General features: G+C 43.0%; 1 protein-coding gene across 2 annotated transcripts in view; it reads right to left on the bottom strand.

Moving 5' to 3' along the window:
- The window catches only part of poc5 (POC5 centriolar protein homolog (Chlamydomonas)), a 149379-nt gene that overhangs the window by 19397 nt on the left and 115695 nt on the right, over window positions 1-14287 (bottom strand). For both annotated transcript variants that reach the window (XM_068029504.1, XM_068029503.1), the window contains 2 exons: window positions 3649-3768; window positions 1135-1305 (listed from right to left, as the gene is read on the bottom strand). In XM_068029504.1, the coding sequence (XP_067885605.1) occupies window positions 1135-1305; window positions 3649-3768 (291 nt within the window). The remainder of the gene's footprint in view (window positions 1-1134; window positions 1306-3648; window positions 3769-14287) is intronic.

The raw sequence follows: 14287 nt of genomic DNA, 5'->3' as shown, positions 1-14287 counted from the left end.
AGGCCAGACTAAGTGAGGACAGCAGATTTCCTTCTCGAAAGGACATAGTGAACCAGATGGGTTTTTACGACAATCGATGATAGTTTCATAGCACCATTACTGAGACTAGCTTTCAATTTCAGATTTTAATTAATTGAATTTAAATCCCACCAGCTGCTGGCATTAGCCCAGGTCCCTGGATTACTAGTTCAATACGCCACAATCTCCCCTTGTGGATGATTCTGGGTACCATACTTCAAGAAAGATGTAAAGGGTACAGAGGAGGGACTTCAGTTATCAGGAGAATTATGAAAAGTTAGGATAGCTCTCCTTAGAACAGAGAAGGTTAAGAGGTGACCCAATCGAGGTTTTCAAGCTGATGAGGCATTTTGATACAGTAGATAAAGGGCGTTCCCTTTGGCAAGCAGGTCAATAGCCAGAAGTCAAACATTTAAAATCACTGAAAAAGATCCAGAGGGAGTTGAGGAGAAATTTTCTCAACTCAGTTATTGGGACCTGGAATGCTCTATATGAAAAGCTGATTCCATAAATAATTTTCAAAGCGAGTTGGACAGGTACCTGAGGATGAGGAACTTACAGGGTTATGGACAAAAACCTGGGGTGCAGGACTAAATATGACTGCTCTTTCAAAGAGCCAGCACAGGCACAATGGGCTGAATGGTCTCCTTCCGTGCTGTAAGCTGCTATGATTTTAACACAAAAACAAAAGCCCCATTAGAGCTTTGACCATTTACCTTTTTGGAGCTAACCCAAAAGTTTTCTGCAGTTCATTTCTTTGTGTGACATGAATGCACTGGTGAACACTTCTATAAAACATAGCTCATCCACTATTATTCAGGTTTTCTATATTAGTAAAACAATTGGCTCAGCATAAGAGGATTTTAAAGGGAAGGGGTAAAACAGAGATATAAAATCTGTATGTATTATAAACCCTTCCAACCGTTAATTTATACAAAAAACACTTTCTATGCCTCAAATGTGCAGTGACAACAATTTGCCTAGGTATAACATTCTTGAACTTCATTCACACAGAACAAATCTAATCTAATGGAGAAGTATTCATTGATATAAATGTCGATTTCACTACATCTGAAGCTGTTATCTTTACACCCAGCATTTTGTTTTTAAAATTACCTGTGTGATTGGATGATATCTTTCCACACATACTGTAGTCATTGGTGGTGCCACTCCCTGGCATGATCCACATTTAGCTCCTTTTGGGGATGGGTCAGATCGCCCTGTGATACGTGCCACTATGGTTTTCCCAGCTTTTTGTTGTGCTGAGGTCACACACTTAGCGGTAGGCTAAACATATCAAGAAAGATGGTATTAAAATAAACAATTACACATCATCTTTATTTAAAATATGAACATCCCAAAAATAATAGTGAGGTAAAGCTAGTAATTTTTCCAAAATTGCTAAATTTTATTCCATCCTTCCAGACATCACAACTCCTGCTGGGGCCAGTGTCAGGGGCATTCAACGCCCTTTCGTAACTTGTCTTCCGGCACATGCATGATGGGCTAAAAGGTCTTCTTTATGCTGTTTTTATGAGAGCTTGAATGGTGAACATTGGCAGGCTATTTGACCTAAGAGCAACATAATTGAGCTCCATCTTCACCAGTGTCCATATATATATACTTGCCAACAGGAGCTCCTAGTTAGTGGTTTAGTGATTCCACTACCCCTCCCTAGCCTAGATGCCCCAAATGATGAGGTAACTGACATGGAGGTAACTGAGTTCAGGCTGTGAATGAAGCCTGGACCTTTCTTGTGTCTACAGTGGAGTGTTACACCTGTCTGTGCCTAAGGCATACAATCTTCTATCTGTTTTATTGACAATGTTAGTGTAAAATGACATTTATGCAGTACCAAAAAAAACTGGAAATATAGTTATTGTTGCTTGTTCTGCATGTGGAATGAGAAATTTTTATGCGTACACTTTCAAACGCAGAGAGTCTGATTCACTGGTCATTATGTCATGCAAGCTGCTAAATTGTTTTTCGAGCCCATTGTAGATGCTTTTGATCTAGGTGCTAAGTCAACACTTCAAGACATTTTGTTGTTCATGACCCTGAAAACTTGTTAAATTCACAACATAGCAAGAATATTTTAGATCAAGGCTGCAAGGTCTGAACCAGTGAGTAAGCTCAGCCCTTTCTGCCTGAAATAAACAGAGCACTTAAGCTGCTATAAGTGGCAACACTGAAATTGACATTAAAGCAAATGACTAATTTTTTTTTCAGATATAAGCAAAATCCTGCATCAAATGGTGGGGATCGTACCTAATCATAGATCACACCCCAGCATTCAAAAGTAGCGAAGTTATGTTAAACTTGTATTAGGCCCCTGGTCACGCCTTACATAGAACAGTATGCACAGTTCTGGTCTCGGTACTAGAGGCAGTACTGGAGAAAGTGCAAAATAAAGATTTATAAGGTTTGTACCAGAACTGAGAGAGTACAGCTATCAAGAAAGATTGAATAGGTTGAAGCTTTTTTATTCTTAAGAGGAGACACTTAGGTGACCCGAGAGGCCTTTAATATTATGAACCGTTTGGACAGGCTAGAATTGGAATGTTGTGGGAGAATCCAAAACTAGGGGCCATAAATACAGGACAGTTACTGATAAATTCAGTAGGAAAATAAGGAGAAATTTCTTTATTTGGAGAGTGGTTAGAACATGGAACTCACTACCACAAGTAGTATTTGAGGCAAATACCTTTGATGCTTTGCAAACGAAACTAAATGAATATATGAGAGCAAAGAGAATAGAGAGATATGTTAAATGGTGGAGATGAGGTAGACAGAATGGGAGGAGACTTGTGTGCAGCATAAACACCAAAGTCTTTACAAAGTTATGAAAGGAATTGATAGAGTTGACCATAGAAAATTGTTAGCACTAAAGAGGAAATATAACTTAAAAATTAAGAGTAATTCAGGCACAGACAAAGTGGCCTTCTTCTGTGCTGCAAACTATGAATGTTGGCTGCGTCAATGGATATACTTTGAATAGTGCCATGGGATCTTTCCATCCATCTGATCAGGAAAACAGTGCCTCAGTTTAATAACTCATCAGAAAAATGGCATCTGCAACAATGCTGCACTCCCTCGTACTACACTGAAGTGTCAGCCTATATTTTATGCTAAATTGCTGGAATGAACCTGGAACTCAGATGAGAGTGCTACCACTGAGCCAAGCTGACATTTTAATCGGAATCCTAATAAAATGCAACTTCAAGGGCTCAACTCAGCACGCAAATGGTTTATATGGTCCTGTAAAAAGGATTCCGAAAAACTGTTGCATTTATTTTATGCAATTTCAGTTTACTTACTATTTTCCCCCAAATTTTTAAGACTGTGTCTCCTCCAATATAGGTCTTAAAAATATTCTTTTAAGAGGAACACAATAACCCTTAGGCCAGTCTAGCAGCACTCAATAAATGAGATAGAGATAGAGGTGTATAAGTTAGTAATGGGTGATAATGCAAAATGGACAATAGTAAATAAGCAGTTTATTTTACAATGAAGTCATGAATAAGAAATTTGAGTGGAGTGCCAAGTGGGCTGCCAATTTGATATCGGCTGTTTGGCACTTCTACCCAAGACAAATTTATACCTTATGGGTTAACAGTTCCGAATTATTACCAGTTTCTGGGTGGATTGGAATCCTAATGCCGAAGATGCCGCTGTGACAGCAGCCGGCGGAGTACTCGCCCCTCCTGGCCTGGTTTGGGAAACATTTGTAGAACCAAAATGTAACGTAACCTGGGAGTGGAAATGAACAAGATAGTTTAAACTTACAGCAAATATGCCAGGTTTCAACTGCTATTATATATACATTTTTCTGTACAAGGTCAGCAACAGAACTTTATTCACCTAATTTACTTAGTGCCTAAAGTATAAAAAAGGTTCCAATGTGCTTTACCAAGGTGTAATCAGGCAAAAATAGACACAGAATCAGAATCAGAGAATGAAATATTAGGAAAGGTAACCAAAATCTTGATCGAAGAGGTGGGTTTTAATTTAGTGAGGGACCTAGACTGCTGAAGGCATGGTTGCCAATGCTGGGGAAATCTAAGGGAGATGCACAAAAGGCAAGAGTCAGACAAGCAGTGAGTTCAGAAAATGGTGGGATTGGGGGAGAGGGGGTGGTGGTGGTGGGGTGGTGGCGAGATCCTATTGTAGGGTTTAAAGTGGTTATAGGGATAGGCAAGGTGATGAGATGTAAACACAAAAAATTTAATTGGAGGTGTTGGAGGATCAGCAGCCAACGTAGGTCAGCGAGAACAGCAGTGATGGTTGACAGCATGACAGATTAGAGGCGGCAGATTTTTGGAGGAGCTGAAGTTTGAGGCTAGAATGGGAGGTTGGCCAGCAGTACATTTGAATAGTCACAAGGTGACAATGTCATGGATGATTGTTCCATTGGCAGATGATCTGAGACAAGGGCGAAGGCAGAAGTGGATGATGTTAGGAGGTGGAACTTGGGATGGAGAGGATATGGAGACAGAAGCTCAGCTTGGGATCGATTCGGACATCGAGTGTCTCAGCAGTCTGATTCTACATGAGAAAATGGAGAAAGGGATCAAATTGGTGCAATAGTACAGAATTTTTGCCAGGGGACAAAAACAAAACCTTTAACCTCCCCCAATCTTTAACTGGAAGCAATTGAAGTTCATTCATGAATGGATGCCATACAACACAGGCAGTGGAGTAGCCAAAGCAGGTGGTAAAAAGGTAGAGCTGGAGATTACTAGCTTGCACTTAGAACCTGAGTTCATGTCTTTGGATGATGTTGCCAAGGGGCAATATGTATGTAAATAGGGGAGAGGTGGGGGGGGGGAAAAAGAGAAAAGTGGAGGATAAATCCTTAGCAGATTCCAGAGGGATGGAAAGAGAAGCAGTTGCTGGAAGTACTCAGATTATATTGGATAGGTAAAAGTGGAACCAAGTAAGGGCAATCCCACTGAGCTGGACAATGTTGATAGGGATAATAAAAACAAAATACTGCAGGTGCTGGAAATCTGAAATAAAACCAAAAAATGCTGGAAATACACAGTAGGTCTGGCAGCATCTGTGGAGAGAGAAGCAGAGTCATTGATCTTTCATCAGAACTGGCAAAGGTTAGAAATGTAATAAGCTTTAAGCAAATAAAGAGAGAGTGGGGCAAAAGAGAACAAATGGAAAGGTGTTGATAGGACAGAGGGCCACAGCGAATAACTGACAAGGAGGTCTTGGGGCAAAGACAGACAGTGTTAATGGTGTGGTGAAATAAAAGCGTTAGTGCAGAGAGGGTGTTAAATGACAGAATAATGAAAGCCCTAGCCAAAAGTGAAACATGAAAAAAAAGTGGGCAGACACATGGTTAAAAAAAAAGTGTAATGACGAAACAAACTAAAATAAAACGGAAAAAAAAAGGGGGAGGGGGCCAGTCATGCTCTAAAATTATTGAAATCAATGTTCAGTCTGGTAGGCTGTAGCGTGCCTAATCGGTAAATGAGGTGCTGTTCCTCGAGCTTGTGTTGATGTTCGCTGGAACACTGCAGCAATCCCAGGAGAGAGATGTGGGCATGAGAGCAGGGGGAAGTGTGTTGAAATGGCAAGTGACAGGAAGCTCGGGGTCATGTTTTCGGACTGAGCAGAGGTATCCCGCAAAGCGGTCACCCAATCTGCGTTTGGTCTCCCCAATGTAGAGGAGATCTCATTGTGAGCATCAAATACAGTATACTAAATTGAAAGAAATACAAGTAAATCGCTGCTTCACCTGAAAGGAGTGTATGGGGCCTTGGATAGTAAGGACATAGGAGGTAAAAGGGCAGATATTACACCTCCTGTGATTGCATGGGAAGGTGCCGTGGGAAGGGGACGAGGTGTCGGGGGTAATAGAGGAGTGGACCAGGGTGTCGCGGAGGGAACGATCCCGTCGGAATGCTGATAGGGGAGGGGAAGATGCGTTTGGTAGTGGCATCACGCTGGACGTGGCGGAGGATGATCCTTTGGATGTGGACGCTGATTGGGTAGAAAGAGAGGACAAGGGGAACCCTGTCGCAGTTCTGGGAGGGAGGGGAAGGGTTGAGAGCAGAGGTGCAGGAAATTGTCCTGACACGGTAGAGGGCCCTGTCAACCACAGTGGGTGGAAATCCTCGGTTAAGGATAAAGGAAGACATATCATCACAGCAGATGCGTTGGAGACGGAGAAACTGGGAGAATGGAATGGAGTCCTTACAGGAGGCAGGGTTGATTGGGATAATGTTAGACTAAAGGGTAGAGGAGGAGGAGTTTCTGAAATGTGTTCAGAACTTGCTTGCCCAGTATGCTCAGTTCAACTAGGAAGGAGGCATTGCTGGATCTGGTGCTGGAAAATGAGGTGGGCCAAGTAATCCAAGTGTCTGCGGGAGAACACATGGGCAGAGTGATATCATAAGGTTTAGATTAGTAATGGTGAAGAGCAAGGAATAATCTAAAGTAGAACTTCTAAATTGGAAGGGGGCTAACTTCAAATGAGATCAGAAGGGATCTAGATTAGATCAGATTAAAATGGAACTAAAGATTAACAGGAAAACTGTAATGTAACAATGGGTGATCTTTAAGGGAGATGTTCCAACAAGGGCAAAAGATAAAGGAACCAAAGTCAGGCTTCCTTGAATGATGAAAGAATAGAGAATACGATGAAACAAAAAATTATTCAAGTGAGAACCAGGTCAAATACAACAAGTTGAGAGCTGAACTGAAAAGGAAAATAAGACCGTCAAAGAATGAGAGAATAGAAAGTCAGTTAACATAAAAGGAACCCAAAATTTTCTACCCTCATGCAAATAGTGTGTAGTAAGAGACAGGGTGAGGCTATTAGGGACAAAGAAGGTGATATATGCTTAGCGGCGCAGGGCAAGGCTAGAATACTTAAAGGAAGAGGAGATAGCAGGAGGGCTTGCATAATCTTCCCTAGATAAGGAAGAAGTGTCAGAGGATTGGAGTGTGACAAATGTGACACCCTTGTTCAAAAAACATATTTTTGGAACTAAAGCTGGTCAGTTTAATATCAGTGGTGGTTGAGATTTTAGAAACAATAAAAAAAAATCAACAGGCACTTGGAGAAGTGAGAGTTAATTAAGGAAAGCCAGCATGGATTTGTAAAAGGAAGATTGTGCTTGACTAATCTAATTGAATTTTTTGATGAAGAGAAGGCTTGATAAAGGAAATGCAATGGATGCTGTCTACATGGATTTTAGGAAAGCATCTAACAAAGCACCACATAAAAGGCTAGTTTACAAAATTGATGCTCATGGAATAGGATGATCAATGTCAGCTTGGACAAAAAAAATTGGCTTAAGGGCAAATGGTTGTGTTATATATATATGTGTGTATGTGTCATGGATATTAGAATACAGTAAAATTTCAAAATTTGCCAATGATACCACACTTGGAGGTGTGGCAAACAGTGAGAATGATATAAATTGACTGCAACAGGTCAGATAGTTTCGCAGAACAGGTAGACAAGTTGCAGATGGAATTTAATATAGAAGTGAGGTGATGCATTTTGGTAGAAGGGATAGGGAGAGGCAATATAGACTAAATGGCACAATTCTAAAAAGTATGCAGGGACAGGGGGACCTGTGGGGGGGGGGGTTCAAGTACACAGATCTTTGAAGGTGGCAGGACATATCGAGAGAGTAGTTAGCAAAGCATATGGGATCTTGGGTTTCATAAATAGAGGTATGGAGTGCAAGAACAGGGAACTTATGCTGAACCTTTATAAAGTTCTGGTTGTGTCCAGTTTTAGTCACTACACCTTAGGAAGGATATGAGGGTCCATGAGGGAGTGCAGGGGACTTTTACCAGAATGGTTCCAGGGATGATGGTTTTTAAGCTACAAGGTTAGGTTGGAGAAGCTGGGATTCTTCTCCTTGGAACAAAGGATATTGAGGAGAGATTGGATAGAGGTGTACAAGATTACAGCAGGTTTAGATAAAGTAGACATAGAAAAGCTGTTCCCATTAGTTGATGGTACATGGACTAGGGGGCACAGATTTAAGATTTTGGGCCAGAGATGCAGTGGAGATGTGAGGAAGAACTTTTTTACACAGCGAGTGGCAATGACCTGGAATTCGCTGCCTACGAGGTGGCGGAAGTGGAGATAATTAATGATTTCAAAAGAAAATTGGATGGACACTCGAGGGAAATAAACTTACAGGGCTATGGAGATAGAGTGGGGGAACGGGACTGTCTTGATTGCTTCACAGAGAGCTGCCATGGACCCGATGGGCACGTTGCCTCCTTCTGCGATGTTAATGATTCCATGAGAGTCTTTGGAAGACAACAGTGTGGTTAACCAAGGCAAAAACTGTGGGAAATAGAGGAGGAACTGTGCACCATGGACAAAGTAACAGAGGATAGCTTTGGTGACTTTGATTAGGGTTGCTTCATTACTGTGGCAGGATTTCTATTAGAATATCCACATAGTAAATCCGCAAGTGCAAGAATTCTCTTAATTTGAATCTTTCCATCGATAGTGTTTGGAATTTCAAAATTTCAACACTAAAATTGGGTGGGTGGGGGTGGAAGAGAGAAGGGGGTAAAGGAAGGAGAAAAGTAAAGGAAGGAAGGAAAAAAAAAGGAAGGGAATTCAGCCTTTCCGAGGAAAGTACTTGCATATTTTACTGGTTAGGTTTTTTAAAAAAGGAATTACAAAAGTTAGTGCACAGTAAATATTGGTTAAATCAGAAATCAATATAAGCTGAAAACAAAAACAAAAATAGGGACATTCAACTCATCAACAGATTGAAAAAAAGAACCACAATATTTTTCTGATTGTCTTTGCAACAGTGACCTCTGGTGACAAAATGATGTGACTAAAACCCACATATGGTCTTATCCTGAAGCTCATCATCCAAAGCAGGAAAACAGCAAATAAGGTAATAAAAAGTATATAGAAGGGATACAAAATGGAGATTTGGATGGCTAGAAGGGAGTGTAAAAAACTAGCAATCGATATAAATGGAAAGGTGGTGGCTTTTTAGAAGTACATAAAAAGGTGGGATCATTTGACAGGAAGAACTTCTTGTATCATTAACGAGGAAGACAGACAATCAACTTTTTGCTTTTATTGGGTTAAATGGTAAAAAAGAAAATACATTTTATAAAATTAATGGGACTAAAAGTAGATGCACTTAGCATCTACAGTATACATTCTAAAATACCAAGGGAGTCTAGGGATAAAGGTTATGGAGGTACCAACGATACTTTTCCAAATGCTGATAAAAATAGGAGTCATGCCAAAAGGACTGGAGGATGGCAAACGCTACACCCTATTCAAAAAACTGACACAGGATAAACCCGGAAAATGTATGCCAGTTAGTCTCGCCTCAGGTAGGACTAGGGGTCCTGAAACGTCTTGTGATTTATCCCACCTGGCTTGAATTGCCAACCAGATGCTTTACTACAAATGGATCAAGCAGACAGCTTTGGAAAAAATATGCAGCTTATTACAGCCTTCAATCAGATTGAGCTGACATTTCTCACAGAATCGTTACAGCGCAGAAGGCAAACATTCGGCCCATCGCTTCTGCACCAGCTCTCCGAATGAGCAATTCACCAAATGTCAATCCCCCACCTTCTCCCCGTAACCCTGCACGTTCTTCCTTTACAGATAACCGTCTACTTCCCTTTAGAAGGTCTCAATTGAACCTGCCTGCACCATACTCTCAGGTAGTGCATTCCAGATTCTAACCACTTGCTGTGAAAAAGTTTTTCCTCACGTTGCTTTTGCTTCTTTTACCAATCACTTGATTCTTTCATGAGTGGGAACAGTTTCTCCCTATCCACTTTGTCCAGATCCCTCATGATTTTGAATACCTCTATCAAATCTCCTTTCAGCCTTCGCTTCTCCAACTTCTCCACTGCGGCACAGTGGCGCAGTGGTTAGCACTGCAGCCTCACAGCTCCAGCGACCCGGGTTCAATTCTGGGTACTGCCTGTGTGGAGTTTGCAAGTTCTCCCTGTGTCTGCGTGGGTTTCCTCCGGGTGCTCCGGTTTCCTCCCACATGCCAAAGACTTGCAGGTTGATAGGTTAATTGGCCATTATAAATTGCCCCTAGTATAGGTAGGTGGTAGGGAAATATAGGGACAGGTGGGGATGTGGTAGGAATATGGGCCTAGTGTAGGATTAGTATAAATGGGTGGTTGATGGTCGGCACAGACTCGTTGGGCTGAAGGGCCTGTTTCAGTGCTGTATCTCTAAACTAAACTAATATCTTCATAACTGAATTTCCTCATCCCTGGAACCATTCTCATGAATCTTTTCTGTACTCGCTCCAATGCCTTCACATCTTTCCTATAGTGTGGCTCCCAGAACTGGATGCAATACTCCAGCTGAGGCCAAACTAGTGTCTTATACATGTTCAACATAACCTCCTTGCTCTTGTATTCTATGCCCCTATTAATAAAGCCGAGAATACTGCAGATACCCCAGGTCCTTCTGCTCCTGCACACCCTTTAGAGTTGCACCCTTTATGTTATACTGTCGCTCCATGTTCTTCCTACCAAAATGCATCACTTCACAATTCTCTACATTGAACTTCATCTGCCACTTGTCTGCCCATTCCACCAACTTGTCTAAGTCCTTTCGAAGTTCTACACTATCCTCCTCACAATTCACAATGCTTCCACGTTTCGTACCATCCGCAAATTTTGAAACTGCCCTGTACTCCAAGGTCTAGGTCATTAATATATATATCAGGAAGAGCAAGGGTCCCAACACTGACCCCTGGGGAACTCCGCTACAAACCATCCTCCAGCCCGAAGAACATCCATTAACCACTATTCTTGGTTTCCTGTCACTCAGCCAATTTCATATCTTTTTTTTTATTCATTCGTGGGATGTGGGTGTCGCCGGCGAGGCCAGCATTTATTGTCCATCCCCAACTGCCCTCGAGAAGGTGGTGGTGAGCTGCCTTCTTGAACCACTGCAGTCCATGTGGGGTAGGTACACCCAGTGCTGTTAGGAAGGGAGCTCCAGGATTTTGACCCAGCACAGTGAAGGAACGGCGATATAGTTCCAAGTCAGGATGGTGTGTGGCTTGGAGGGAAATTGCAGGTGGTGATGCTCCCATGCATCTGCTGCTCTTGTCCTTCTAGGTGGTAGAGATCTCAGGTTTGGAAGGAGCTGTCTAAGGAGCCTTAGTGTATTGCTGCAGTGCATCTTGTAGATGTAGAGAATATCACAGTTGTACTGCGGGAGGACACCTCAGAGGGGTCGTGCAGCGAGGCAATATGGGTGGAGCTCAGGAATAGAAAGGGTGCAGTCACGATGTTGGGGGTTTACTACAGGCCTCCCAACAGCCAGCGGGAGGTGGAGGAGCGAGCAGATATGTAGACAGATTTTGGAAAGATGTAAAGGTAACAGGGTTGTAATGATGGGTGATTTTAACTTCCCCAATATTGACTGGGACTCACTTAGTGCTAGGGGCTTGGATGGGGCAGAATTTGTGAGGAGCATCCAGGAGGGCTTCTTAAAACAGTATGTAGATAGTCCAACTAGGGATGGGGCCATTCTGGATCTGGTATTGGGGAATGAGCCCAGCCAGGTGGTTGAAGTTTCAGTGGGGGAGCATTTTGGGAGCAGTGACCATAATTGCATAAGTTTTAAGGTACTTATGGATAAGGATAAGAGTAGTCCTCGGGTGAAGGCGCTAAATTGGGGGAAGGCTAATTATAACAATATTAGGCAGGAACTGAAGAATTTAGATTGGGGGCGGCTGTTTGAGGGTAAATCAACATCTGACATGTGGGGGTCTTTCAAACGTCAGCTGATTAGAATCCAGGACCAGCATGTTCCTGTGAGGAAGAAAGACAAGTTTGGCAAGTTTCGGCAAGCTTGGATAACACGGGATATTGTGAGCCTAGTCAAAAAGAAAAAGGAAGCATTTGTAAGGGCTGGAAGGTTAGGAACAGATGAAGCACTTGAGGAATATAAAGACAGTAGGAAGGAACTTAAGCAAGGAGTTAGGAGGGCTAAAAGGAGTCATGAAAAGTCATTGGCAAACAGGATTAAGGAAAATCCCAAGGCTTTTTATACATATATAAAGAGCAAGAGGGTAACCAGGGAAAGGGTTGGCCCACTCAAGGACAAAGATGGGAATCTATACGTGGAGCCAGAAGAAATGGGCGAGGTGCTAAATGAGTACTTTGCATCAGTATTCACCAAGGAGAAGGACTTGGTGGATGATGAGCCTAGGGAAGGGAGTGCAGATAGTCTCAGTAATCTCATTATCAAAAAGGAGGTGGTGTTGGGTGTCTTGCAAAGCATTAAGGTAGATAAGTCCCCAGGGCCTGATGGGATCTACCCTAGAATACTGAGGGAGGCAAGGGAAGAAACTGCTGGGGCCTTGACAGAAATCTTTGCATCCTCATTGGCTACAGGTGAGGTCCCAGAGGACTGGAGAATAGCCAATGTTGTTCCTTTGTTTAAGAAGGGTGGCAAGGATAATCCAGGAAATTATAGGCCCGTGAGCCTTACGTCAGTGGTAGGGAAACTATTAGAGAGGATTGTTCGGGACAGGATTTACTCCCATTTGAAAACAAACGAACTTATTAGCGAGAGACAGCATGGTTTTGTGAAGGGGAGGTCGTGTCTTACTAATTTGATTGAGTTTTTTGAGGAAGTGACGAAGATGATTGATGAGGGAAGGGCGGTGGATGTTGTCTATCTAGACTTTAGTAAGGCCTTTAACAAGGTCCTGCATGGCAGACTGGTGCAAAAGGTGAAGTCACACGGGATCAGAGGTGAGCTGGCAAGATGGATACAGAACTGGCTCTGTCATAGAAGACAGAGGGTAGCAGTGGAAGGGTGTTTTTCTGAATGGAGGAATGTGATTAGTGGTGTTCCACAGGGATCAGTGCTGGGACCTTTGCTGTTTGTAGTATATATAAATGATTTGGAGGAAAATGTAGCTGGTCTGATTAGTAAGTTTGCGGACGACACAAAGGTTGGTGGAGTTGCGGATAATGATGAGGATTGTCGGAGGATACAGCAGGATATAGGTCGTTTGAAAACTTGGGCGGAGAAATGGCAGATGGAGTTTAATCAGGACAAATGTGAGGTAATGCATTTTGGAAGGTCTAATGCAGGTGGGAGGTATACAGTAAATGGCAGAACCCTTAGGAGTATTGACAGGCAGAGAGATCTGGGCGTACAGGTCCACCGGTCACTGAAAGTGGCAACGCAGGTGGATAAGGTTGTCAAGAAGGCATTCGGCATGCTTGCCTTCATCGGTCGGGGCATAGAGTATAAAAATTGGCAAGTCATGTTGCAGCTGTACAGAACCTTAGTTAGGCCTCACTTAGAATATTGCGTGCAATTCTGGTCGCCACACTACCAGAAGGACGTGGAGGCTTTGGAGAGGGTACAGAGGAGGTTTACCAGGATGTTGCCTGGTCTGGAGGGCATTAGCTATGAGGAGAGGTTGGAAAAACTCGGATTGTTTTCACTGGAACGACGGAGGTGGAGGGGCGACATGATAGAGGTTTACAAAGTTATGAGCAGCATGGACAGAGTGGATAGTCAGAAGCTTTTTCCCAGGGTGGAAGAGTCAGATACTAGGGGACATAGGTTTAAGGTGCGAGGGGCAATGTTTAGAGGGGATGTGCGAGGCAAGTTTATTTACACAGAGGGTGATGAGTGCCTGGAACTTGCTGCCAGGGGAGGTGGTGGAAGCGGATACAATAGCGACGTTTAAGAGACATCTTGACAAATATATGAATAGGAAGGGAACAGAGGGATATGGGCCCCGGAAGTGCAGAAGTTGTTAGTTTCGGCAGGCATCAAGATCGGCGCAGGCTTGGAGGGCCGAATGGCCTGTTCCTGTGCTGTACTGTTCTTTGGTACACACTGCTGCCATTCTGCATCGGTGGTGGAGGGAGTGAATGTGGATGGGGTGCCAATCAAGCGGACTGCTTTGTCCTGTTTGGTGTCGAGTTTCTCGCGTGTTGTTGGAGCTGCACCCATCCAGGCAAGAGGAGAGTATTTCATCACACTCCTGACTTGTGCCTTGTAGATGGTGGACAGGCTTTGGGGAGTTAGGAGGCGAGTTATTCGCCGCAGTATTCCTAGCCTCTGACCTGCTCTTGCAGCAATGGTATTTATATGGTTACTCCAGTTCAGTTTCTGGTCAATGGTAACCCCCAGGATGTTGATAATGAGGGATTCAGCGATGGTACTGCCATTGAATGTCAATGGGAGATGGTTAGATTCTCTCTTGTTTTAGATAGTCATTGCCTGGCACTTGCG

The sequence above is a fragment of the Heterodontus francisci genome, chromosome 4 (assembly GCF_036365525.1).
Source record: "Heterodontus francisci isolate sHetFra1 chromosome 4, sHetFra1.hap1, whole genome shotgun sequence".
Classification (NCBI taxonomy): domain Eukaryota; kingdom Metazoa; phylum Chordata; class Chondrichthyes; order Heterodontiformes; family Heterodontidae; genus Heterodontus; species Heterodontus francisci.
This window is presented reverse-complemented; position numbering and strand designations above follow the sequence as displayed.